This window comes from Malaclemys terrapin, chromosome 13 (genome assembly GCF_027887155.1).
Source record: "Malaclemys terrapin pileata isolate rMalTer1 chromosome 13, rMalTer1.hap1, whole genome shotgun sequence".
NCBI classification, from domain to species: Eukaryota; Metazoa; Chordata; order Testudines; family Emydidae; genus Malaclemys; species Malaclemys terrapin.
The window spans coordinates 45,239,141-45,266,334 of record NC_071517.1 but is presented as its reverse complement, the minus strand read 5'-3'; the positions used below and the strand labels follow the sequence as shown (position 1 = coordinate 45,266,334).

At 53.6% G+C, this 27,194-nt stretch overlaps 2 protein-coding genes across 2 annotated transcripts in view; one reads left to right on the top strand and one right to left on the bottom strand.

Annotated features, from left to right (window-relative positions):
• Nucleotides 1-233: 233 nt before the first annotated feature.
• LOC128847215 (uncharacterized) overlaps nt 234-27,194 on the bottom strand; it is an 80,838-nt gene continuing 53,877 nt past the window's right edge. Inside the window, exon 2 of the mRNA XM_054046583.1 lies at nt 234-4,754. Within this exon, the coding sequence (XP_053902558.1) occupies nt 1,229-4,297 (3,069 nt within the window). The 5' untranslated portion in view covers nt 4,298-4,754 and the 3' untranslated portion in view covers nt 234-1,228. The remainder of the gene's footprint in view (nt 4,755-27,194) is intronic.
• LOC128847216 (galectin-1-like) lies at nt 18,911-21,354 on the top strand. The gene is made up of 4 exons (XM_054046584.1): nt 18,911-18,919; nt 19,467-19,546; nt 20,519-20,690; nt 21,208-21,354. Exons 1-4 carry the CDS (start codon nt 18,911-18,913, stop codon nt 21,352-21,354), a joined length of 408 nt encoding a protein of 135 aa, XP_053902559.1.

Sequence of the window (27,194 nt, the reverse complement as noted above, 5' to 3'; positions counted from 1 at the left end):
AAAGTATTTCCACAATCCAGTGGATTTCCTCCCTGTTTGCTTTTCAAATTCCCTCCAGTTTAGATAATGTTCATTTTCACTCACTGTTCCCCTGAGGTTCCCACGCACTAGCACAATGTTGAAATGTCCCGGCTGCAAACAGTAAAAAGGAAGTTTTGAATTCAAATAATAAAATGTTTTGATGGAGTTAAAAATCCCAACAACATTTGTGGAAATATTTCTGTTTATTCCATAGGAAAAAATATGTTAAGGAAACATAGTTAGGACTTCAAAAATCCCAAGACCAAAGTTAAGGTTGTCTGCGTAACCATAACTCTGTCCCTTTGTACATGTGCATTCCAGTACAATCTGTAATTACAAGATCACGTGCTTGTTCTTAAATATATAAAGCTAAGATACACTGTAATAACATAGCATCTGTACATTTAAACCACTCTACAGAGATAGATCAGTAACTATGTTCATCTCCGCATTACGGTTCTGAAGAGATTTGCCTAAAGTCAGAGGAAAAGCTGGGAATAGAACCCAACAGTCCTGGCTCCCAGTCTTCTAGACAAAATATCAGACATTTCTTGACCTGAAACCTTAGCTATACTTGTGAACATTTCTCCACAGGTTAATGGAGCCCTAAATTCTGACCTGTTTCAGGGGATGGGTTACTGGTTCATAGATTTGTTGAGACTCCCAGAAACCTTCCTTAGGCGCTGGGTTTATCAATATGACAGCTGCGCACAAAACTCAAAGTCCCATAATAAAGTCAACCAAGTCAAACTCAGTTCCTGGCTTTTAGCAGACCCCTCCCAACCCTACCTTGTTCCCCTGTTGTCTCCAACTCCCCTGCAGCCTTGTGCTCTTCATAGTCCACAAGACCCTTCCAACTCTCTGCAGCTTCCCCTGCCCCAGTGTCCTCTCTGGCCCTTTATGGATACCAGCTGCCCTCTATCCAGCCTCATCACGTGGGTATTAATGCGGCACAAGCGGACAGGATCAGTTTCGTCTTAAAGGGCCCAGCCCACGCTGTGGGAGAGGAGAAGGTGGAAAGTCCTGAATAGAGTGACACAAGGGATGAATTTGTTCCATCCCTGACTTTCACTCAGTCAACAGCCCTTTCTGTGTGTGACACCAGTTTAGACCTTTCACAGGCATGTCCTGTGGTGTAATTCAAGCCCCCAGTCGTATCCCTTCTGAGCCTGGCCCTGGGTCTCTGGACAACACTCTACCTACGTTTCTATTGAAAAAGTCGAGCTATCCGCTCCCACCATTCCAGCTCCTTGACTGTGTATTGAATCTCCCCCTCCCTGCCCCTACACACCTTGATTTCATTCTCCCCTTCCCCAGATGTGAATTCCAAAGTCACCTGATTGCACTGGACGGTTAACTTGGAGTTGTTTTGAATGGAAATGGGCTCCGAACAGAATCCATCCCGGGCTCGCTCTAAACAGGCTCTCAGGGCTTCGGTGTCTCCCTCACAGAACTGCAGTTCATTGCACACACGCAGCAAAATATCAGAACTCAATGGTGGTGGGTTGGCGCGTAACCGATTCAGGTACATGTGTATTGGGAGCTGCCCAACATCATACTGGGGTCTCCCGTCCCTGTAGCACACGGAGATCTCGCACAATCCTTCCCCCGACAGGAACTCCAGGCTCCCCCCGTACCAGCACAGCCTCAGCCTGGCGTTCCCCTGCACACACGGGGGCTCCCGGCTGAACTGGGAAATGGCCTCCCCAAAGCAGCCGCTCAGCTCCTCGCCCAGCGCCCCCCAGTGCCCCAGTCTGTCCCGCACCCTCGCTAGGTCTGCGACACTCAGCGGTTCTGGGCTGGAGTGTGACCAAGTCACTGGCCTGTCCCCTCCCAGCTCTGTGATGCGATACTGGGGTTCCCCATCGGCAAGGAGCACCAAGAACTCACACTGCCCCCGGCCGGAGACAAACTCCAGCTCCTGCCCATCGCACCGGATCAGCAGCCTGGTGTTCTCCTGCACACACCGGGGCTCCTGAACGAATTGGTCCAAGGCTTGGCAAACACAGGCTCTTAGAGTACTGGTGTAGCCCTGACAGGACAACAGTTTTCTCAACACTCTCCAGAGGGTGTTGGCGCTCAGTGGTTCTGGGTGGGTGCGTAACCGATCTAGGTACATGTGCACGGGGAGCTCGCCAACCTTGTACTGTGATCTCCCGTCTCTGTAATGCACAGAGATCTCACATTCCCCCTCCCCTGAAAGAAATTTCAGTCTCCCCATTTCTGAACAGAGCTTCATCCTGGCGTTCCCCTGCACACATGGAGGCTCCCGGCTGAACTGGGAAATGGCCTCCCCAAAGCAGCCGCTCAGCTCCTCGCCCAGCGCCCCCCAGTGCCCCAGTCTGTCCCGCACCCTCGCTAGGTCTGCGACACTCAGTGGTTCTGGGCTGGCGTGTGACCAAGTCACTGGCCTGTCCCCTCCCAGCTCTGTGATATGATACTGGGGTTCCCCATCGGCGAGGAGCACTGAGATCTCACACTGCCCCCGGCCGGAGACAAACTCCAGCTCCTGCCCATCGCACTGGATCAGCAGCCTGGCGTTCTCCTGCACGCACCGGGGCTCCCGGCTGAAACCCTGCCAGGCACAGAGAAAACAGGCTCTCAGGGCATTAGTGTCTCCATGACAGGACCCCAGTTCACTCAACACTCTCCGTAGGGTGTTCGTGCTCAGTGAGTCTGAGCGGGCATGTAACCGCTCCAGGTACATGTGCACTGGGATCTTCACAGCATGGTACTGGGGTCTCCCGTCCCCATAGTGCACTGTGATCTCACATTCCCCCTTCCCTGAGGTGAACTCCAGCTCCTCCCCACTCCACTGGATCAGCAGCCTGGCATTCCCCTGCACATCCTGGGGCTCCCGGCTGAACCCCTCCCAGGCGCAGTAAAAGCAGGCTTTTAGATCATCTCTGTCTCCCTTACAGGACCCCAGTTTGCTCCACACTCTCCACAGGGTGTCGGCGCTCAGTGGTTCCTGGCGGGCGCGTAACCGAGCCAGGTACATGTGCACGGGGAGCTCTCTATCCAGGTACAGCGGGAGCCTTTTGAAACAGAGCACGCTAATCTCACACTGCCCATCCCCCGACAGAAATTTCAGGCTCCCCCCATCCCAACAGATCCCCAGCCTGGCGTTCTCCTGCACGCATGGGGGCTCCTGGCTGAACTGGGAAATGGCCTCCTCAAAGCAGCCACTCAGCTCCTCACCCAGCGCCCCCCAGTGCCCCAGTCTGTCCCGCACCCTCGCTAGGTCTGTGACGCTCAGCGGCTCTGGGCTGGCGTGTGACCAAGTCACTGGCCTGTCCCCTCCCAGCTCTGTGATGTGATACTGGGGTCTCCCATCCGCAAGGAGCACCGAGATCTCACACTGCCCCTGGCCAGAGATGAACTCCAGCTCCCCCCCACCCCACCGGATCAGCAGCCTGGCGTTCTCCTGCACACACCGCGGCTCCTGAATGAATTGGTCTAAGGCGTGGGAAATACAGGCTCTTAGGGTAGCCGTTTCTCTGCGACAGGACACCAGTTTTCTCCACACTTTCCACAGGGTGTCTGCGCTCAGTGGTTCTGGTTGAGCATGTAACCGATCTAGGTACATGTGCATGGGGAGCTCCCCAACATCGTAGTGGGGTTTCCCATCCCTACAGCGCACGGAGATCTCACACTGTCCCTCCCCCGACAGGAATGCCAGGCTCCCCCTTTTGCACTGGATCAGCATCTTGGCGTTGGCCTGCACGCACGGGGGCTCTCGGTGAAATTCCTGCAGGGCGAGATTAAAGCAGTTTCTCAGCTCCTCACCCATCACTCCGCAGGACTCCAGACTGTCCCTCACACTCGCTAGGTTTGCACTGCTCAGTGGTTCTGGATGAGACAGTAACCACGTCAGATACACATCCCCGGTCTGTGCTGTGATGTGATAATGGGGTTCACTGTCCATGTAGCACACTGAGATGTCACACTGTCCTTCCCCAGAGACGAACTCCAGCTCCCCCCCGTCCCAGCGGATCAGCAGCCTGGCGTTCTCCTGCACATACTGGGGCTCCCGGCAGAACCTCTCCAGGGCGAGGTCCAGACAGCTGCCCAGCTCCTCGCCCAGCTCCCCGCATTGCTCCAGTCCGTCCCGTGCTCCCTGCAGGGTCTCCATGCTCAGCGGCTGGGGGCGGGCGCGGAACCTGGCCAGACACACGTCCCCCGTGGGCTCCTTGTCTGTGTCACACACACTCATCTCACACTCCCCATCCCCTGAGATGAGCATCAGATCCTCCACCTCGCTGGGGTCGGCCATCCTGGGGCTGCCCCCACACGAGGGCTCCCTGCTGGACTCAGTCGAAGCAGCTTCTTGGGATTTGGATGCTTCCTGCTGGTGATTCACTTTCTGCGCTGTGATGTGCAACTCATCACACTCACAGACTTTAGGTTAGACCGTAATGAAGGCTGATCCATGGCCCTATCTGTGACTTGCCCATTCCTCCAGCATTCTTCCCTCTCTGACTGTGGAGACACATCCGCAGCACGGGCCCGAGATCTGGGTCACAGTTTAGTGGGGCTCTAGGTCAGAGTCCTGCAGAGTGGGGCTGAAACGGGCTCTCAGCTCATCCGTCGCATCCCCCTGGGATTGCAGCTTCCACCAGGTTCCCAGGGTGGAGCAGATGCAGGTACCATGGATTCAGTTAGGTCCTTCTGGAGTGTCCTTGTCCCAAGGGCCTCTGCTCAGCTCCTCTCCTGCCCAGCTCCAGCAGGTCCTGAGAACAAAATGAGAGAACATTAGACCTGGTCAGGGGGGTGAGTCTGGAGTCTCCCAGTGTTGTAGGGCTCATGTCACAGCCCCAGGCAATGGCCCATGGAGCAGACACAGGAGAGTAGTTTTTCTGTCTTTAATGGCACCAGGCGGAGTGTCCAACATGCAGCCTGGGGCCAGATCCAGCCTTCGCTCTATGTTTACATGGCTGCATGACATGTTCAGCTTGTGCAGGGTTTGTGAGCGGAGGCACCAAAGGAAAGAGGGACTGTGACGCTGAGTGTCACCACGCCTGACTTTCAGGTGTCTGGCAGATCACTGCCATTCACCGCGCCTGAGTTTGGCACCTGGGCTCCTATACAACAAACGGGGAGAGCCAGGCACCCGAGACAGCGATTCACAAAAGCCAGCAGGTTAGGCAGGGGGCCACCTAAGCCAGCCAATGGGGGGGTGCATGGCGGAGAAATAATTGAAGAGTCATTGGAGCAGGGGGACTGGATCTGAGGTTTCCCACATCCTGGGAAGTGCTCTAAGGAGCTTTACAGTTTGGCTTATACCATGAGCTGTCAGCAGTGGTGGGCTGTTATCTGCTATATGGACCAGCTGCTACAGGGGGACACACAACACACTTTGCCAGGGTTACAGCAGTACCCTGGGACCCGCCAGCTCTGTTGCTCACAAGCAGGTGCCCGGTGGGTCACTGGCTGGGACTGCCGATCTGGGCTGGGGCTGTTTGTGGTTTGTGCTTTGTGCTTAGGAAGGGAAAGACCAGAGAAAACCTCGACATTGCAAGTTATGGCTATGCTCGAGGAGATAAACACCGGAGATGCCCAGATAAGGTCACCCAAACAACTATATGTCACCCTCCTTAGAACAACTGAAAACAGGAAACAGCCCGGTCCTCAAGGAAAGAAACAAACCGTGGTATGTTTGGAACTACACAGCTGAGGCCACCCAAGCAACCTTAACTCTGCCCTTTGTGTCACTCCTCGGCACACCTGAACTCCAGGGTCCATCACTGAGATAAATCCCCACTTCTGTCTAAACCATGAAGTAGCAGAGGGGTGACCCACATGTCTCTCCAGGCACCAAGAGCCTCTTTGATGGTGGAAATGGGCATGGGTGGAGGATCAAGGGCCTCACGGGGCCGCCACAACTTCAGAGAATTGCCCCAAATCTGGGTTAAAACAAAGTACAGGATCAGCTTAGATGTTCCCACATGGTGGGTGCTGTACACTCACCTGTCCAATTCTGGCTGTACCTGTCTCCGTGAGAAGAGGGGAACATGAGATGTAGGGTTGCCAGTTTTGGTTGGACGTATTACTGGAGGTTTTATCACATGACATAATCTTTAATTAATCTTTAATTTCTGGAGACCCCAGTACAATGCTGGAGGCTTGGCAACCCCACTAGATGGTGACAAAGGGAGCGTAACCCCAACATGTCATCTGCTTACTGTTGTAAAAGTAAAGTAATAAGTGATTGTACCTTGACTGCAAACTAACAACCAAACCAGACTCAATCTACCAGCAATCAGTAACGTAGCACACATTAGTTTAAAAATTAGAAGTAAAATTGGTACAAATAGCCAGAAATTGTGAAGAAGCAAAGGGGGGTCAATAACTGATGTACGAACAGTGGAAAACCCCTGTGCTGTGGCTGCAAAACCGGTCTGTACTGGTAAAACTTGCAAAAGGGAATTAGGACAGTCCCTGTAAAAATTGCAAAATAATAGCCCCAAGGAAAATTAGCCAAGACCAGCAGAAAAATTGAATAACAACCCTAATAAGGGCATTTGGACATGAGTGCATAGTCGAAGTCAGGTATAAGAGTGACAGGCGAACAGATCTAAATCGAGCCTCGGGAGGACACCAGAATCGTCTCCACGTTCAGCCTGATCACCTGGACACCGACTCCGGCCACTAACGAACCGTAACTGTGTGGTCTAGAAACCTGAATCGAGAATCTTGAATCTTAAAATCGGTACCAAGACCCTGGCATGCTAAGGATAGGTATTGTATTGCTGGTGGTATGGAGTTTGGGGGTAAGTTGCATTGGTCTGCATCAGTGACCTGTCTTCACCAGTATTCACCTCCCCATCAGTCTTCGTATCGTCTGCACATTCTACTGGCAACGGTTTCATGTTTTCTTCAGATCATTGATAAAGATTTTGAATAGAAGAAATCCCCGTGAGACCCCCCTAAAAACACCCCCGCCCAGTGATGACTCCCCAGTAAGAATTACATTTGGGGATCAATTAGCCAGAATGTCCTGCTGTCTACAGGTATGTCTACACTACAGAGACTACACCGGCTTAGGTATGTCGGCATCGCTATCCCGGCATAGCACCATAGTGCAGACAGGGTCACACACAAGGGATTTTCTGTCAGTGCGGGAACACCACCTTATGTGAATGAATGGATGAACGAGATTCCCAGTTATTCTACACCTCTCATGTCTCTTCACAGTGGAGCGCCGAGAAGACGGTCGAACTTGACTATCTAGAGGAAGTAAAAGTCGAACAATGTAGGTAAGGGAAGTCAGCAAGCCGGATCCGTAACTTCGGGATAAGGATTGGCTCAATATAAGAACACCACCTCTCTGAACAAAGCTACTTATATTGATGGAAGACCTCTGCCGTCGACATGGCTGCATCTATACTGGGGTTTTGCTGGCATAGCTATGTTGGTCTGGGGTGTACACTTTTCACACTGCTGAGCGAAGTAGCTGTGTTGACATAGCTTTAAAACCTAAGTCAAATGTCTTCCAGAAGGAGAGAGAGTAGGATGTAATGAAGAAGAGAAATTGTGGGGGATCTCAGAAAAGAGAAAGATGGGAAGCCCAGACCCCTGGGGGAAAGAAAGGTGAATTAAGCCTTGTGCCCGGGGGCAAGAATGAGAAATTGGAGAAACCTGCATCCCCAGGAAGAGAGTCGGGAAGATTCTTGCATTAAAAAAAAGTGGCGGAGGAGAAATGCTTAAAATTCTGGGGTTTGGGGACTGAAGCCATCTGCTGTCTCTGAAGTAGCAGGATCTCCCCAGACAACCGCAGATAGAAGGAAGTTTAGTAGTGGGGGAAAGAGCTGGTAGAGCTGGAGGACTGAGGGGCTTTGAGAGAAGCTTCATGGGTTTCGAAATACACCAAATTTTTAAAAGCATCAAATTTGGGTTAAAAATCATCTACATTCCCCAAGGTGAGTTCGCTCACACCAGACCTTGCCTCATCACTGCACTTCCCAGACTCCCAGCTGCATCTGTTTCCTCGAGTGGAAACAGCAAGCCATAGAGATAGAGGGAGAAATACTGAGACGATGCCACCTACTTACAGGATCTGGTGTGCTTCAAAGAAAGCTCCTGACATCTCTCCAATTCCTCCTCTCTCCTCCGGGCTGGGAACGGCCAACAGGCTCCACTCTCACCCTGAATCTGCCATTATCCTCATGATACATGTGTTAGTTTCCAGTTTGTGCCGGAGCTCAGCTGGGGAGATGTCGCTTGGAGATGCAATCAGGCATTTCCTGTTCAGCCCCAGCTTTGATTTCATATTAGATTTGCCTTTTGCACACACCTAGGCTGGGTCGGGAGAGACATGGTGCAGGGTTTATGGCTTCATCCACCCTGATATTCCTGCTGGGGGAATGTTGATTGCAGATGGAGGGGGCCGTGCAAATAAAAGGCTGAAAGCACAGTAATCTCCCAGGGGAGGCTGGGCCACGATTCTCTTCTTCCCCCTCAAAATGCCATAATGACCATAAACTCTAAAATAAATGATTCACACGTAGGCCATGCACAAAACTTGGGTGAGTTTTAGCAATATGGGAAGTTTGAAGAGCCTGTGTTATTAAGACCATTAGAGTTTTAAAACATAAGGTCTGAGACTGGGCGCTAAATTTCATAACAGACCTATTTTTAGTTAATTTGCCTCTCTGCCCAAAGAGGAAGTGCTGTAACTTTAGGGAGGAGATGCTGTATTTTTCATGCAAAACAAAGAGGTTGTATCCAGGCTTTAATTGAAAAACTCAGTGATGCAGCAGCTATCGATGCCTTTTTAATATAAGTTAAAAATGTAACTTGTTGTCCAGCCAAGTTTTCTGTGGGGCCTGGTATCTGGGGCCTTCTCCTCATCTGATTTTATTCCTACGTGGCCTGTCCTCTCGAGCGCTTCATTCTTCTTTGGCCCTGCCATCCATGGCACCTGATTTCTTTGAACCATGGTTTCTGTCTACCCCAGTTTCTCTCCAGTCTGATTTTGTTGTCAGCCCAGTGTATCTGCCCAAGATCTTTGTGCAGCCTGATTTTGCGATGGCCTGGCTTCCCTGTGGTCCAGTTCTCTTCAACATGGCTTTGGAGATGCCCGTTATCCATGGCTCCTGGTATCTCCATGGGGTGGTTTCATCGCACCTGTTTTTTCTGTTGGCTGGTTTCCCTAGCACCTGGTGTGACACTGTCTACAAAACACAGTCAGGAAGGGGTTAAGTGCCCTCCCTGCCTGCAGACAGCAAACCCAGCCCTGCCCTGTCTCTGCTGTGAGAAATGCAGTTACACAGAGGCACACCCCCAGGTGCTGTCGCTAATGAGGGCCAGCCCAAGTGTAAAGAGGGAGAAACAAGAAGAGAAGGGGCAGAGGAGCTTTGGGAGTCCAGGGAGGAGCAGGTCTCTGCTGGAGGAGCTAGCACCAGGCTGCCTCTGAGAGAGGTGAGAACCTCCTGGAGAACAAAGCCATGTGGAGTAGCGTTTCCTACTCAGTCTGCCCAGGTGTTAATAACAGCACCCATTGCCAGCTGGTAAGTGAGCCAGCCCAGGAACTGTCAGCCAAACCCTGATGTCAGGGCGCACCAGGTTAGGGAAGGCTGCACTGGGGTAACTGGTCAGGGATGGGAGTTAAGTTCTGCTCCGACACCAAGACACAAGCTTCAAACCCCAGGAATCTGCAGGCCCCTTCACGTAGCAGCGATCAGCCACAAACACAGGCCTGATTCGCTACTGCCTTACTCCAGATTTACACCTGCCAGCGTCCTCTGAAATCCGAGGAGTTAGACCGGTGTGAAACTGGAGTCACACAGCGGGCAATCAGGTCTATATGATATGGATCCAAAGTGGTGTACTCTGTAGTTACTCTGGTTTACACTGGTGTCAACAACATGAGAATCGAGCATGGGGTGTTTATAAATATTCAGCAAAGCCAGACTCAACACGGCAAAGAAACATAAACCCAAAGCAGGATATTCCACTCCCCTACATGGAAACAAAATGCTCCTTGCGGGCTGCCCATTCCCAGCCAGGGCTGCCGCACCAGCTCCCCGGACAGGGTCTGCCCAACCAGCCCATGTTCTATACTGGGGTTCTCAACCTTTTTCTTTCTGAGGTCCCCCAACATGCTATAAAAGCTCCACGGCCCAAGGGTAGCAAGCAAGGGTATTGCCTGGGGCCCTATGCCATGGGGGCTGCCACAAACCTAAGTTGCTCAGGCTTTGGCTTCAGCCCCGGATGGCAGGGCTCAGGGACCCAGGCTTAAGACCCATGCGGTGGAGCCTTGGCTTTCTGCCCTGGGCCCCAGCGAGTCTAATGCTGGCCCTACTTGGAGGACTCCCTGAAACCTGCTCACAGCCCCAGGGGGCCCTGGACCCCTGGTTGAGAACCACTGTCCTATAAAATCACCCGTACAGGGCGGCCGGAGCGGAACAAGAACAAACAAACAAGCGGCCGTGCCGCCCTAGGATTGGGCAGAACGCCCACCTCGAACAATCTGCTGCCCCAAGCACCAGCTTGCTCAGCTGGTGCCTGGAGCCGGCCCTGGTCTGGCCACTGACTCCATGAGCTGCTTTCCCTGGGGCCTGGTTTCTCACTGGCCTTTTGGGGCAATATTATTCTCTGCTGTCCTCTTTCCCTGACACCTGGTTTCTATGGTGCCCATTTTCCTGAGGCCTGGGTTGTGTTCAGCCTGGTTTCCATGGCACCTGGATCTCTCTGAGGCTGGGTTTCCATGGCACCCAATTTCCCACAGGCCTGTTGTTGTTGGAACCTGGTTTCTGCACAGACTGTTTTCCCTGAGGTCTCATTTCCATGGCACCCGGCTTATTTGTGGGGCTGTTTCTGGGAGGCTTGTTGTCCCTGAAGCCTGGTTTCACAGGCCCAGTTTCTGTACAGCCTGGTTTCTATGGTGCCCAGTAATTCTGATGCCTGGTGTCCATGGCACCCAGATTTCGTGAGGCCTGGTTTCCATGGCACCTGTTTTCTCTCAGGCCCGGTTTCCACGACACCCGGTTTCTTTGAGGCCCGGTTTCCCAGGTGCTGACCTTCCTGGTGGTCCAGGCTCCGTCAGGTCTGGTTTCCCTGTGGCTCAGTTTGCCTGAAGCCTGGACTCTCTGTGGCCCTGGTTCCCAGACACCAGCTTTCCATGGCACCTGGGGTTACTCTGGGGTTGTCATATTTAGCAAATAAAAAAAGAGGACCCTCCACAGGCCCTGGCCCTGCCCATTCCCCCACCCCCATCCCCGCCCCCTCCTCCCTCTCAGCCACGCGAAAAGGGCTGTCCGAGCACTACCGGCTTCATGGTTTGCTGGGCAGCCCCCTGACCCTGCACCCCCGGCCGGCGCTTCCCCAGCGCAGCTGGAGCCTGGGAGGGGAAGCGCCCAGCCGGGGGTGCAGGGTCTGGAGGCTGCCCGGCAAACCGTGAAGCCAGTAGCGCTCAGGCTTCGGGCAGCCCCTATGCCTCCGCACCCTGCGCCCCCGGCCGGGCACTTCCCCTCCCAGGCTCCGGCGGCTCTGCTCCTCCCCTGACTCTTCGGCTCTGTTTAAGAGCCGAGCTGCCCCAGCGCTACCGGCTTCGGGCAGCCCCCATGCCTCTGGACCCTGCGCTGCCGGAGCCCGGGAGGGGAAGTGCCCGGCCGGCATTTTCCCGGACATGTTCGGCTTTTTGGCAATTCCCCCCGGACGGGGGTTTGATTGCCGAAAAGCCGGACATGTCCAGGAAAAACCGGACGTATGGTAACCCTAGTTACTCTGAGGCCCCGTGTCCCTCATGCCAACCACCCTCATCACTGGTGTCCCCTGAGATGTCTCAGTTCCCTGCGGCCCAGTTCCTACGCACATGGTGTCCATCGCACCCCATGTCCCTGAGGCCTGGTTTCTGTAGCATCCCAGCATGTGCTCTGACCAAGCCACAGATTTTGCTCTTTCCCACTCTCAGAGGGAGCCAACCCCTGCAGCCCTGTGTGGATTTGATGGCCTTGTGTGCTCTCTACCCGCTCGCTGCCCCTCTCTATCTGATTCTGCCTCTCTCTGCATGGGGGGAAGGGGAGTTATGCTGGGGCAGGGGAGCACTGGGGTGCTGGGGGTGCTGGGTGAGGAGCTGAGTGGCTGCTTTGGGGAGGCCATTTCCCGGTTCAGCCGGGAGCCGCCGTGTGTGCAGGGGATCTCCATGATGAGGGTCTGTTCAGAGAGAGGGAACCTGGAGTTCCTCGTGGAGGGCACAGAAGTCACTGCCCTGCCCCCCACCTGCAATGTGGGGGTGTTTTGGCCCATAGTGCACTGTGTAAGGGCTCGTTCAGCCCATCATGCACCATGGGCCGAGCTGGAGTCACCATTTTTGTGAGGGGCGAATAGATCGCTGGCTGTGGCCTCCATCTTGAACAGGGGCAACATTAAACTCTGGGGTGGACCATCATTGTTGTGAGGGGCATGGACTCCCTGCGGATGGGCGAACTGGTCACAGGACTGTTCCTGCGAGATTTGGGAGGGCGGAGCTGTCCTGAATGCCACCCCCGCTGTGCCGGTGTATGGGGGGGGAGGGGCGCTAAAGGGGACACATGGATCTTGGGGGCTACAGAGATGGGAGGATGAGGCGGTTGGAGGCGCCATATGGGGCCTCTCGCCCATAGAGAGGAAGATCTTGAGGCAGGACCAGGTTTACAGAGGTGCCGGGGCCACACTCAGAACGGGCCCCGTTGTCCTCCCTGAGGCCCTACCGCCTCCCGCTCCTCTCCCCATACAAGCAGTGGGCAGGGCCTCGGGGGGGGAGGGGGAAAGAGGCCGAGTGGTGGTGGGGCCCACAAAAGATGAATCTGGCCCTGCCTTGGGGGCCAGAGCACCCATTCATTGGGTTCAGGGGTTCGAGGGGCTCCAGGAGTCACAGAGATAAGGGCAGGCGAGAGGGGCCGTATGGGGCCCCGGGACAGGGAAGGGGTGGGGAGAAGCACCTCAGTAAGCAGGGAGGGGCGACGTGACGTGGAGACGCTAGAGAAGGGGGAACCATGGCCAATGAGAGCTCCAGGGATGGCACCTGTGGATGGGGCAGTGCACAGAGCCGCTAGCCGTGGCTCCACGTAGGAGCCGGAGGGGGGGACATGCCGCTGCTTCCAGGTAGGGGTGGCTCTATGTATTTCGCCGCCCCAAGCATGGCAGGCAGGCTGCCTTCGGCGGCATGCCTATGGGAGATCCACTGGCATCGCGGATTCAGTGGCGTGCCTGCGGGAGGTCTGCAGGTCCCGCGCCTTCAGCGTACCTGCTGCCGAATTGCCGCCGAAGCCGTGGGACCAGCGGACCTCCCGCAGGCATGCCGCTGAAGGCAGCCTGACTGCCGCCCCGACACCGACCGTCAGGCGCCGCCCAGGCACGTGCTTGGAGCGCTGGTGCCTGGAGCCGCCCCTGCTTCCAGGAGCTGCTTGAGCTAAGCACTGCCCCGAGCCTGCACCCCTGAGCCACCCCACTCCATGCTCCAACCCCCTGCCTCAGCCCTGATCCCCCTCCCACCCTCAGTCCCAGCCCTGAGCACCCTCTTGTACCCCCAAACCATCATTCCCAGCCTCACCCCAGAACCCGCACCCGTAGCCAGAGCCCGCCCCACCCTCGAGCCCCCTCCCACACCTTGAACTCCAAATTTCTGTCCCCACCCCAGAGCCTGCACCCCAGCCAGAGCCCTTACCCCCTCTCATGCTCCAACCCCAACTTCATGAGCATTCAGGGCCTGCCATAGAATTTCTATTTCCAGATGCGGCCCTCGGGCCAAAAAGTTTGCCCTCTGCTGCTCTAGGAACCCCTAGATGGCCCGATGTGACTGCCTGGGCCTGACAATGGCCAGACATTTTTAACTTGACAGCAGTGGGGTCCACCCTCTGCAAGAGCCAGCCAGCTCCCACACCCAGAGGTGAGGTGGAGGCCCAGCTGATTTGTTAGCCCAGGAAAGGGACAAAGGATGGAGCAGGGGCAAATGGATGGGCAGCTGGAAACTGGGGATTCTCCTGTAGGGAGTTGGGGGGAGACCACATGTTTTGGGGGCAGGACTCCCACAGTGTCTCTGAGGGCAGCTTCCACCTTTCTCTCATCTCTGGGGAACTGTGGGGCACTGTCTGGGGAACATTGCAGCTCCCCTTTGCTGGGGTCAACTGAGCAGGGGGGAGGGGGCAGGGCACTGTGTGGGGAAGATCACAGCTACCCCATCTCTGGCAGATAAATCTGTTTCTTTCTAGGGTGGTATCTCCAGTCCTAAGTCAGATGGGGGAGAGGAAAACCTCAGGGTCAAGTCCATCAAGTTCAAGTAGTTCCTCCCTTTCCCTGATGTCTTCTCCCCCTCCATGGGGAGCTAAAACCTACCAGTAAACATGAATCTCCTCATCACCCTGTGCTGTCCCTGGGCTAGTTATTCACCCCAGTGCAGCCTGGGAGCTGGGATTGGGGACCTGGCCCAGGGAACTGGCTGGGTGGAGGCTGGGCAGGCAGGGGGTGCTAGACCAGGGTGTGTGGTGGTGGGGATTCTCCTTTAGGGACACAGATCCTTCCAGAATTCATGCAGTGGATGGGGGAATCTAGGGGTGTAATACTGAGTTAAATGCACTAAGGACTCATGGACGGATTGTAAATGGTTTTTATTATGGAACAAGCCCTCCGAAAATCTTTTAAATAAAGGTGGAATAATTCACAGGGTTTTACAAAAGCACAGAGGGAATATTCCACATCCACCACCCATGCACAATACCCCAATGCTTTCATTGTATCTATCCCAACACCCCATTCCACGGGCTAACAACCACACGTGTACAGGCATGGGGCTCAAATTATTAACATTTGGCATCCCTGACGCAGGTCCCCCAGGTGTTACTGTTTTCTATGGCTACTCTGCCTCCCAGCTGTTAAGCTTGTCCCTTTGCTCTCACAGCTAGTGGGTGGAACACAACATGCAGCTATGATGTTCTGAACTTTTCCTGCTGCTTCCAGCTGTCCCTTAAACAGTGTCATCTTCCCGTCAGATGGCCTAATGCACACTTGTTCACCATCCAGCAGTTACCAGGGTGATAGTTAAATGTTTCTTCTTAGCAACAAGAAGAAAGTCAAGGAAAGTGTGGGCCCCTTACTGAATGAGGGAGGCAACCTAGTGACAGAGGGTGTGGAAAAAGCTAATGTACTCAATACATTTTTTGCCTCTGTCTTCACGAACAAGGTCAGCTCCCAGACTGCTGCACTGGGCAGTACAGCATGGGGAGGAGGTGACCAGCCCTCTGTGGAGAAAGAAGTGGTTCGGGACTATTTAGAAAAACTGGATGAGCACAAGTCCATGGGGCCGGATGCACTGCATCCAAGGGTGCTAAAGGAGTTGGCGGATGTGATTGCGGAGCCATTGGCCATTATCTTTGAAAACTCATGGCGATCGGGGGAGGTCCCGGATGACTGGAAAAAGGCTAATGTAGTGCCCATCTTTAAAAGAGGGAAGAAGGAGGATCCGGGGAACTACAGGCCAGTCAGCCTCACCTCAGTCCCTGGAAAAATCATGGAGCAGATCCTCAAGGAATCAATTATGAAACATTTAGAGGAGAGGAAAGTGATCAGGAACAGTCAGCATGGATTCACAAAGGGGAAGTCGTGCCTGACTAACCTAATTGCCTTCTATGATGAGATAACTGGCTCTGTGGATGAGGGGAGAGCAGTGGATGTGTTATTCCTTGACTTTAGCAAAGCTTTTGATACGGTCTCCCACAGTATTCTTGCCGCCAAGTTAAAGTAGTATGGGCTGGATGAATGGACTGTAAGGTGGATAGAAAGCTGGCTAGATCGTCGGGCTCAACGGGTAGTGATCAATGGCTCCATGTCTAATTGGCAGCCGGTTTCAAGCGGAGTGCCCCAAGGGTCGGTCCTGGGGCCGGTTTTGTTCAATATCTTTATTAATGATCTGGAGGATGGTGTGGACTGCGCTCTCAGCAAGTTTGCAGATGACACTCAACTGGGAGGAGTGGTAGATAAACTAGAGGGTAGGGATCAGATACAGAGGGACCTAGACAAATTGGAGGATTGGGCCAAAAGAAACCTGATGAGGTTCAACAAGGACAAGTGCAGAGTCCTGCGCTTAGGACGGAAGAATCCCCTGCACTGCTACAGACTAGGGACCGAATGGCTAGGTAGCAGTTCTGCAGAAAAGGACCTAGGGGTCACAGTGGACGAGAAGCTGGATATGAGTCGACAGCGTGCTCTTGTTGCCAAGAAGGCTAACGGCATTTTGGGCTGTATAAGTAGGGGCATTGCCAGCAGATCGAGGAACGTGATCGTTCCCCTCTATTCGACATTGGTGAGGCCTCGTCTGGAGTACTGTGTCCAGTTTTGGGCCCCACACTACAAGAAGGATGTGGAAATATTGGAAAGAGTCCAGCGGAGGGCAACAAAAATGATTAGGGGTCTGGAACACATGACTTATGAGGAGAGGCTGAGGGAACTGGGATTGTTTAGTCTGCAGAAGAGAAGAGTGAGGGAGGATTTGATAGCTGCCTTCAACTGCCCGAGAGGGGGGGGGGGGGTGTTCCAAAGAGGATGGAGCTCGGCTGTTCTCGGTGGTGGCAGATGACAGAACAAGGAGCAATGGTCTCAAGTTGCAGTGGGGGAGGTCCAGGTTGGATATTAGGAAACACGGTTTCACTATTTCACCATCACAAAGTGAGATGAGTTTTCATATGGTCTCAGCCTAGTTGTTAGTAGACCTAGTTGAAATAAACTGACTAGTTTCCCTCCCCCTCCCCCTCCTTGTGACATGTATGGTGCTGAGTTGAACATGATTTCTGGTCTCCACTTAGAGGAGTCTAGTGGGTTAGAGTGGGGAGGGGAGGAGGAGGAGCCATGATTCCTGGGTTCTCACCCCAGCTCAGGGAGGGGAGGGGCGGGGCGGCTGGGAGCTAGGACTCTTAGGTTCTATCCCTGGGCCTTCCACTGACTGTATAAATGTTCCATTTTGCAGATGGAGAAATGAACGCACAGGGGGCGGGGGGGGGGGGGGGGGGGAAGAAGATACTTGACAAAGGTGGCTGCTGTTTTAAGATCTCCCAAGGGAATGCACCATTGTGTGATCTTTAAGTCACCACCCTTGAGACTGTCAAGTGGGTCAGGAACGGGCATCAGAACCTGGTGACTAGGGATGGGCCCAAAATGGTTTTCCCATCACAGAAACATTTCAGATTTCAAGAAAACTTCGCTATTCTACACCGGGATTGAGGTTATCCCTTTCCAAGTCCTCTGTGTAAAACCAGAGAGAGGCTCCTGGGACAGACCCTGCCCCCTTCTGGCTGAAAGTTTCAGTTTCCACTAACTTTTGGGGGTCAAAATTCCCAGCCCATTCTGCTCGATGCCCCTGCCTTTCCCATACTGCTGGGGCAGGGGGGTTTAAGTCCTGCTCCAGCTACATGGAAGAAAACTACTGGCTCCTCCCCTAGGTAGAATTTCTCCAAGGTCACTAAGGGTTACGTCTACACTGCAGTGCCAACCCGCTGCACCGAATTAGAGTGCCCGGGTCGATTCGCTTGGGCTCGGAGCTACACGTGTGTAGACATTGGGGCTCGGGCTAGAGCCAGGCCCACCCTGCAGGGTTTGAGCCCAGGTCTAGCCCAAGCCTGAACATCTACACTGCAATCTTATAGCCCCCAGCCCACACCCCAGTCAGCTGACCCAGGCCAGCCAGGGGGTCTCATTGCCGTGTAGACGTACCTGTGTTCAGATACTGCCCCTCCACTCCAGGCTGTTCATGCTCAGCCAGAACCCCAGAACTTCCCCCATTATTCCCACACACTCTTGTTTGCTACTTGCACAAAACCGGGGGTCAGATCATCCCCCACACCCTAGGGATCAGTCCCCCTTTAACCATCTGTTTTACTCAGATTAACAGCAACTCAGGGCATGGACTGTCTCTGCACAGCATGGCAGGTCGTGCAAGCTCAGATGGGAATAGAACCCAGGAGTCCTGACCCCCCACATGTGCTCTCCTCTAACCCACTAGCCCCCATTCCCTTCCCAGAGCTGGGGAGAGAACCCAGGTGTCCTAGCTCCCAGCTCCCCCTGCTCTAACCCACCCAACCCCACTCCCCTCCCAGAGACAGGGAGAGAACCCAGGCATCCTGGCTCCCAACCTCCCCCCCCACACTCTAACCACTAGACCCCACTCCACTCCCAGAGTTAGGGAGAGAACCCAGGCATCCTAGCCTTAAGCCCTACTGTAATACACCTGTCTGCAGCAATCCCTCAGTTAAAGTACCCCCCAGACATGGGTATTAAAGACACTCATCAAGACACATTGGAAAGTTAAAGCATTCTTAGGAAAAAAAACTAAAAGTGACAAAAGTTAAATAACAAGAATAAGCCTAAAAGGACCCTACCCCTCAAATCCTAACCCCTTTCCAGGTCAGGGGACTCTCCTGTATCTTCCAGCTAAAAGAAAGACCAGACAGCACATACCCCTCCAGCCACACAACTGCATACAACTGCACACAGCAATATAGTGAAACCAGCCCCATTTGTGTCCTTTTTATAAGCAAGTAGCTCCCAAGGCAGGCTGGGAGTTGGGAGCTAGGAATGCTGGCAATTGTAGTTTCTTCATCAGTTTGCAAAAGGCTTCGTTTCTGATTGGCCAGGGAACGAAAGGGGTCCGGGCCCTAGACACCATCTGTCTAATACATTGGTCTTTTCTGCTCTTCCCTATCCAGAATATTAGCTCCGCTGTGATTGGCCCAGCCCACCCAGACAGCTGGGTCTCAAGGTTCCCCTGGCCACACCTCTCTCCTCTCTGATTGGTCAGTTCTTTAGGGCTTGGGATGCCTGATTGGTCCCAAGGGGGGTGTCCCAGCTATTTAAAGCTCATGGTTGGGCTAAGCCCCTATGGTGGTTGGAACTGGGTGTTGTGTCTGGAGTAGTTCTAATGGAGTGTGTGAGTTGTGGAAGCAGAGGGGTGTTAAGGCTGGTTCTCTGGGGGTAAGATGAGAGCTGTGGGAAAAGATTAGTTGCTATGTGGGGCTGGAGGCCTGATGGCAGGGGGTTGCTGGGTACTGGGGGTATCTTTAATTCCTCTCCCTGGGCTGGGGGGGAGGGGCTGGTTGACCCCTAGTTGTGCCCCCTGTCTGTATTGGGGAGTTGAGTCTGTCTCCTGGTAGCCAAGCCCCACCTGGTGACTGGGAAGCTGTGAGATCCCTGAGATTGGGGGATGGTGATTGGATCCTCTAGGGCTGAGAGGGTCATGTTGTGGGGGGCAGGTGTAGTGGGCTGGAGAGGTCACAGCTTTGTCACCTGCAACCGTGTGTGAAATTCATCTTCCTTGTCTGCTCCCCTATCTAGTGCCCCCTAGAGGGGACAGGCCCTATTCCTGGTCCCCCTGAGCCAGCCAGTCCCTGCCCTAGGGCTGGATTGGGGTCTCTGCCCCCTGTGGGGAGGGGTGGTGGGGGAGTCACTGGGGGTGCTCACCTTTCCCCCACCCCCAGGGGATGGTTCTGACCCACTTGAAGGTCCAGCCCGGTGAGTGCATCGCCGTGAAGGGGATGGTGCCGCCAGATGCCAAGAGGTGAGTCTGGGCTGATGGGTGTGAGGAAGGAAGGATTAACTTGATCCCTGGGGGGCAATGCTGGGGTTCCCCTGCCCCCCAACAGCACAGTGGGGGAGTCTCTGGGACCCATACATCTCCCTGAAGGCATCTCAGTCCTGGATCTGCATCCTCAGCCCCCCCTGAATCCTCCAGGGTCCCCTGCCTCTGCTGACCCCTTTCAGGGGGAGCTGTGGGGATGGGGTGTGTACCAGTGGACTCCCCCATGGGATGGGGGGCTGGTCTCCCCAGGACTGACCCCTGAGGTGTCTATGGCCCCAGCCCCTTCTGTGGGGCTGGCTCTCAGCCCCTGCATGGGATGAGCTCAGTGGGACAGAGCCCCACAGACTGGGGGGCCTGGGCTGCAGGGGGACTGGGGCTGCATTGGGCCCGTTGATGCTCCTCTCCACCCTGGGAAGGGGCCGGAGGGCAGCAGAGGGGATGCTGGGAAAGCTGAGCATAGGCTGGTGCAATGTGGGAAGCTCCCAGGTGATGCCCAGCAGGTGACCCTGCTGCTGAGGATGGTGGGAAACTTTCCCACAAGGCAGCAGGGCTGTGGCTTTAGTCCAGGGGATTCTGGGAGACCTGCCTGTGACCCAGAGCCTGTGGGGGTGACAGCAGGGGATGCTGGAGAATTCCCATGATGCAACGCATGTCACTGCAGGGGGCTCCATGATGCAGCACTGTCCCAGAGGATGCTGGGAAGCTTCCACCAGTGCAATAAATTGAGCAGAGGGAATTCTGGGAGATTTTCCCATGGTGCAGGGCAGCAGGGGATGATGAGGAATTTCCCATGATGCTCTGCATGGCACAGGGGTGGCTGGAGGCTTCCCACAATGCAAAGCAAGTAGCTGTCCCTGTTTGTGGGGGGGCCCTGGGGTGGGATCCCCGCTGGCCCCTGGGGAAGCTGCCTGGCCCAGGCAGGGGGTCCCAGCCTGTCTCTCTCCCCTCCAGCTTTGCCCTGAACATGGGCCGGGCTGGCTCAGACCTGGCCCTTCACTTCGACCCCCGGTTCGAGAGCCACGGGGACGCCCGCATCATCATCGGCAACTCGCTGCAGGGTGGGGAGTGGGGGGAGGAGCAGCAGGAGCCGGACTTCCCCTTCCAGCCGGGGCAGGACACCAAGGTGAGGGGGGCACTGCCTGGCGGGAGATCCCAGCTCTCCCTCTGTGGGGTGGACTGATTGTGTGTGTGTGTGTGTGTGTGAATCTTGAGCTCCTTGGTAGCAAACACAGCCCTCTTCTCTCCTAGCTAGGGTGGGGTGATGGGCATTGTTTGGGGGAAGATCACAGCTCCTGTTCATGATGTGAGATGGGCGGGGGGGCAGGGCATTGTGGGGTGAGGGTAGATCCCTCTCTTTGAGGGCAGCCTTCTTTCATCTCTGGGGGACTGTGGGGCACTGTGGGGGAAAATCACAGCTCCCGTTTGCTGGGGTCAGCTGAACGAGGGGGAGGAGGCAGGGCACTGTGTGGGGAAGACTGCAGCCACCCCATCTTGAGCAGATGAGTCTATTGCTAGTGGGGATGTCTCCAGTCCTGCTTGGGATGTGAGGGGGGTGGGGGGTGTAAGGTTGGGATGATATTTAACCCTGTAGGGAGCAGGTGTCTCTGGCTCCACCCCTCACCCTCTGGCTCCTCCCCCAGGTCTGCATCTCCTTCAATGCCCAGGAGCTGACGGTGGCGCTGCTGGGGGAGCAGCAGCTGAAATTCCCCAACAGGCTGGGGCTGGAGGCTGTTGAATTCTTCTCAGTGGAGGGAGACTTCAGGGTCAAGTCCATCAAGTTCAAGTAGCTCCTCCCCTTCCCTGATGGCTCCGCCCCCTCCATGGGGAGTTAAAAACCTACCAATAAACATGAATCTGCTCGTCACCTTGCGCTGTCCCTGGGCTCGTTATTCACCCCAGTGCAGCCTGGCTGGGTGGAGGCCAGGCAGGCAGGGGGCGCTAGACCTGTGTGTGTGTGGGGGATTCTCCTTTGGGGACAAGGATCCCTCTGGGACTCGTATAGAGGATGGAGGAATCTAGGGGTGCAATACTGGAACATGGTCTAGTGGCTGGGAGCCAGGACTCCTGGGTTCCCTCCCTGGCTCTGGGAGGGGAGTGGGGGCTGGTGGGTTAGAGCAGGGGGGCTGGGAGCCAGGACTCCTGGGTTCCCTCCCTGGCTCTGGGAGGGGAGTGGGGTCTGGGGATTATGGGATGGGGGGGGCTGGGAGCCAGGACTCCTGGGTTCTCTCCTTGCCATGGTAAGGGAAAATGGAGAGAGAGGAAAGGGGGGTTGCACCCTTTTCACCTTCTCCTCTCCCACTTTGAATTTTTTTATCTTTACCTTCTCACTGTCTAGTAGCCCCTTGAGGAACAAGGTCCCATTTCCCCCCCCCACCCTGGGGCCTGATTAGAGCCAGGCCATCTAGAAGGGAACATGTCCCACTGCCCAAACCAGCTGTTCTCACACTGGGGTCTGTGGGCCCCAGGGGTCCATAGACACTGCACAGGGGCTTTGCAAAATAGTATGGAGGGAAAAAACCTCACTGCTCACCTGCATTCAGAGCAGACACATAGGAGGTGGGGGGGTGTGCCACGTGCCCCCCCGTTTGTGCCTTCTGTTTGGCCCTGCTGCTCAAGTGTTGGGGGTGGTGGTGGAGGAGCAGAGTTGCGGTGTCTCCTTGGCCAGCTGCTGCCTGCTCCTGGAGTCCATGGCTGTGAGGCAACCTCTTAAGGCTGGGATGGGGCAGATAATGTCTCTTCTGCAGTGATGCTGCAATTTTTGGTGCCCCCCCCCCAACCAGACTGGGTGGGCTGCTGAGATGAGTTGTGGGGGCTGGAGGTGGTGCTCTCTCCCCAAGCCCTGCTGGGCAGGACTGACCTGAACCCTCAAATGTCTGGGGGGTGCAGAGGAACATTTTGGGGGGAGTGGTGAGCTTGATTCATTGGGAATGAATCAATTTCAGACTGAAAGAGTCTCTGGGTGAGGTAGCGCTGTCCACACCGGCGCTTTTCTCAGTGAAACTTGTGTTGGTGAGGGCTGATTTCTCTCCCCCTCCCCTGACCAACATAACATTTTACTGATAAATGGGCTAGTGTAGATATAGCCTTAGTAAATGCAGCTACCTGTTTTCAATTGCCCCCTGAAGACAAACCCTGAGTTAGATGCAATCAGGCCTCCTAATGGGTAGCTTGTAAATAGTTTTTATTATGAAACAGAAAAACCTTTTAAATAAGAAATAATTCACAGGGTTTTACAAAAACACCTAGAGAATGTTGTACGTGTAGTGCTCTGTGTTTCTACAATGCAAACTGAAAACAGACCAGGCTGCATGTGGGCATTATTGCATCCTGCAAGTTACCTCACATGCATCAAAGAGCTTTGGATTAAAGCCCCCATGTGGCCACCGTACCTAGATGCGCTGCACCTGTATCCAGACAGATAAGCACCCCTGGTTGGGTTCTACCCAGATCCTGGTGTGGATTTGCAGACACTGTTGCCTGCATTTCCCACTCTCAGAAAGCCAGGCTAGGGGAACCATCCAGTGTGAGAGGTGCCTGCTGGGGGAATCTCTCAGGAAGGAGGTGGCAGATATGGAGACATCCCAGGCTCAGGGCGCTATCCAGCTAGAGCAGACTGCTGTCTCTCCACTGGGAGAGGAGGATATGGCTCTGGTACAGGGAGGACACTGGCTGCTGGTTACTTCTGGCAGCAGGCAGTGCTCCACCTCTACTCCCCACCCACCCACCATGGTGATGGAAAACTGTCATGCTGCCCTGGCAACGAGAGATGAGGAATCACCACAGAGGAGGAGCCATGTACCCCCAAGGCTGGGAGGATCACAGCCACCACTCCCAGGAGGAAATGTAGGGTAATGGTGGTTGGAGACTCTCTTCTGAGGGGGATGGAGACACCCATCTGTAGCCCTGACATGGCATCCTGGGAGGTATGCTGCCTACCAGGGTCCCGTATTCGAGATGTTATGGAGGGATTGTTGAGGATCATCCGGCCCTCTGACTACTACCCCATGCTACTCATCCATGTGGGCACTAATGATACTGCAAAGTATGACCCTCAGCAGATCAGAAGGGACTACAGGGCTCTGGGAATAAGGATGAGGGAGTTGGGAGCGTGGGTGGTGTTCTCTTTGATCCTTCCAGTCAAGGGTAGGGGCTTCGGCAGAGACAGATGCATCCTGGAGGTGAATGCCTGGCTGTGAGGATGGTGTCGCCAGGAGGGCTTCAGCTTCCTTGACCACGGGATGCTGTTCCAGGAAGAAGGACTGATCAACAGAGATGGGGTCCAACTATTGAGGAAGGGGACGAGCATATTTGGCTACAGACTGGCTAACCTAGTGAGGAGGGCTTTAAACTAGGTTCAACAGGGGCAAGTGACCAAAGCCCACAGGTAAGTCAAAACCATGGAGACCTGGGAGAAGGGTAAGAATCTGGGGGGAGCATGTGCTGTTAGAGCAGAGACAAGACAGAACTGGGCAGGGGGTGGGTAATCAAATAAGTATCTTAGATTATCTGTATACTAATGTGAGAAGTATGACTTTGTATGACTCCCTCAGGGAACTGATGGGCAAGGTCCCCTGGGAGAATAACATGAGGGGGGAAGGAGTCCAGGAGAGTTGGCTGTATTTTAAAAAATCCTTATTGAGGTTGCAGGAACAAACCATCCCTCTGTGTAGAAAGAATAGCAAATATGGCAGGCGACCAGCTTGGCTTAACAGTGAAATCCTTGCTGATCTTAAACGCAAAAAAGAAGCTTACAAGAAGTGGAAAACTGGACAAATGACCAGGGAGGAGTATAAAAATATTGCTCAGGCATGCAGGAGTGAAATCAGGAAGGCCAAATCACACTTGGAATTGCAGCTAGCAAGAGATGTTAAGAGTAGCAAGAAGGGTTTTTTCAGGTATGTTAGCAACAAGAAGAAAGTCAAGGAAATGCTGAATGAGGGAGGCAACCTAGTGACAGAGGATGTGGAGAAAGCTAATGTACTCAATGATTTTTTTGCTTCTGTCTTCACAGACAAGGTCAGCTCCCAGACTGCTGCACTGGGCAGCACAGTATGGGGAGGAGTATCAGGGGGTAGCCGTGTTAATCTGTATCTACAAAAACAACAAAGAGTCTGGTGGCACCTTAAAGACTAACAGATTTATTTGGGCATAAGCTTTCGTGAGTAAAAACCTCACTTCTTCGGATGCATAGAGTGAAAGTTACAGATGCAGGCATTATATACTGACACATGGAGAGCAGGGAGTTACTTCACAAGTGGAGAACCAGTGTTGACAGGGCCAATTCGATCAGGGTGGATGTAGTCCACTCCCAATAATAGATGAGGAGGTGTCAATTCCAAGAGAGGAAAAGCTGCTTCTGTAATGAGCCAGCCACTCCCAGTCCCTATTCAAGCCCAGATTAATGGTGTTAAATTTGCAAATGAATTTTAGTTCTGCTGTTTTGGGGAGGAGGTGACCAGCCCTCTGTGGAGAAAGAAGTGGTTCAGAACTATTTAGAAAAGCTGGACGAGCACAAGTCCCTGGGGCCGGATGCGCTGCATCCGAGGGTGCTAAAGGAGTTGGCGGATGTGATTGCAGAGCCATTGGCTATTATCTTTGAAAACTCATGGCGATCGGGGGAGGTCCCGGATGACTGGAAAAAGGCTAATGTAGTGCCCATCTTTAAAAAAGGGAAGAAGGAGGATCTGGGGAACTACAGGCCAGTCAGCTTCACCTCAGTCCCTGAAAAAATCATGGAGCAGGTCCTCAAGGAATCAATTCTGAAGCACTTAGAGGAGAGGAAGATTATCAGGAACAGTCAGCATGGATTCACCAAGGGCAAATCATGCCTGACCAACCTAATTGCCTTCTATGATGAGAGAACTGGCTCTGTTGATATGGGGAAAGCAGTGGACGTGTTATTCCTTGACTTTAGCAAAGCTTTTGATACGGTCTCCCACAGTATTCTTGCCAGCAAGTTAAAGAAGTATGGGCTGGATGAATGGACTATAAGGTGGACAGAAAGCTGTCTAGATCGTCGGGCTCAACGGGTAGTGATCAATGGCTCCATGTCTAGATAGCAGCCGGTATCAAGCGGAGTGCCCCAAGGGTCGGTCCTGGGGCTGGTTTTGTTCAATATCTCCAGGATGGCATGGACTGCACCTGCAGCAAGTTTGCAGACAACACTAAACTGGGAGGAGTGGTAGATAGGATACAGAGGGACCTAGACAAATTAGAGGATTGGGCCAAAAGAAATCTGATGAGGTTCAACAAGGACAAGTGCAGAGTCCTGCACTTAGGACGGAAGAATCCCATGCACTGCTACAGACTAAGGACCGAATGGCTAGGCAGCAGTTCTGCAGAAAAGGACCTAGGGGTCACAGTGGACGAGAAGCTGGATATGAGTCGAAAGTGTGCCCTTGTTGCCAAGAAGGCTAATGGCATTTTTGTCTGTATAAGTAGGGGCATTGCCAGCAGATCTAGGGACGTGATCATTCCCCTCTATTCGGCATTGGTGAGGCCTCATCTAGAGTACTGTGTCCCACGCTACAAGAAGGATGTGGATAAATTGGAAAGAGTCCAGCGGAGGGCAACAAAAATGATTAGGGGGCTGGAGCACATGACTTATGAGGAGAGGCTGAGGGAACTGGGATTGTTTAGTTTGCAGAAGAGAAGAATGAGGGGGGATTTGATAGCTGCTTTCAACTACCTGAAAGGGGGTTCCAAAGAGGATGGATCTAGACTGTTCTCAGTGGTACCTGGTGACAGAACAAGGAGTAATGGTCTCAAGTTGCAGTGGGGAAAGTTTAGGTTGGTTATTAGGAAAAATGTTTTCACTAGGAGGGTGGTGAAGCACTGGAATGGGTTACCTAGGGAGGTGGTGGAATCTCCTTCCTTAGAGGTTTTTAAGGTTAGGCTTGACAAAGCCCTGGCTGGGATGATTTAGTTGGTGTTGGTCCTGCTTTGAGCAGGGGGTTGGACTAGATGACCTCCTGAGGTCCCTTCCAACCCTGATATTCTAGAAGTATGGGGAATAAGCAGGAAGAACTCAAAATGCTAGTAAATAAATGCAACTATAACATAGTTGGCATCACAGGGACTTGGTGGGATGATCCAAATGACTGGGATATTGGTATAGAAGGGTACAGCTTGCTCAGGAAGGACAGGCAGGGGAAAAAGGGAGGAGGTCTTGCCTTATATATTAAAAATATATACACTTGGACTGAGGTTGAGATGGAAATAGGAGACAGACTTGTTGAAAATCTCTGGGTAAGGATAAATGGGGTGAAAAACAAGGGTGATGTCACGGTAAGGGTTGACTACAGACCACCTAACCAGGGAGAAGAGGTGGATGAGGCTTTTTTTAAACAACTAATAAAATCATCCAAAACACAAGACTTGGTGGTGATGGGGGACTTCAACTACCCAGACATCTGTTGGGAAAATAACACAGCAGGGCACAGATTATCCAACAAGTTCTTGGAATGTATTGGGGACAATTTTTTATTCCAGAAGGTGGAGAATGCTACTGGGGAGAGGCTGTTCTAGATTTGATTTTGACAGATAGGGAGGAACTGGTTGAGAATTTGAAAGTGGAAGGCAGCTTGGGTGAAAGTGATCATGAAATCATAGTTTGCCATTCTAAGGA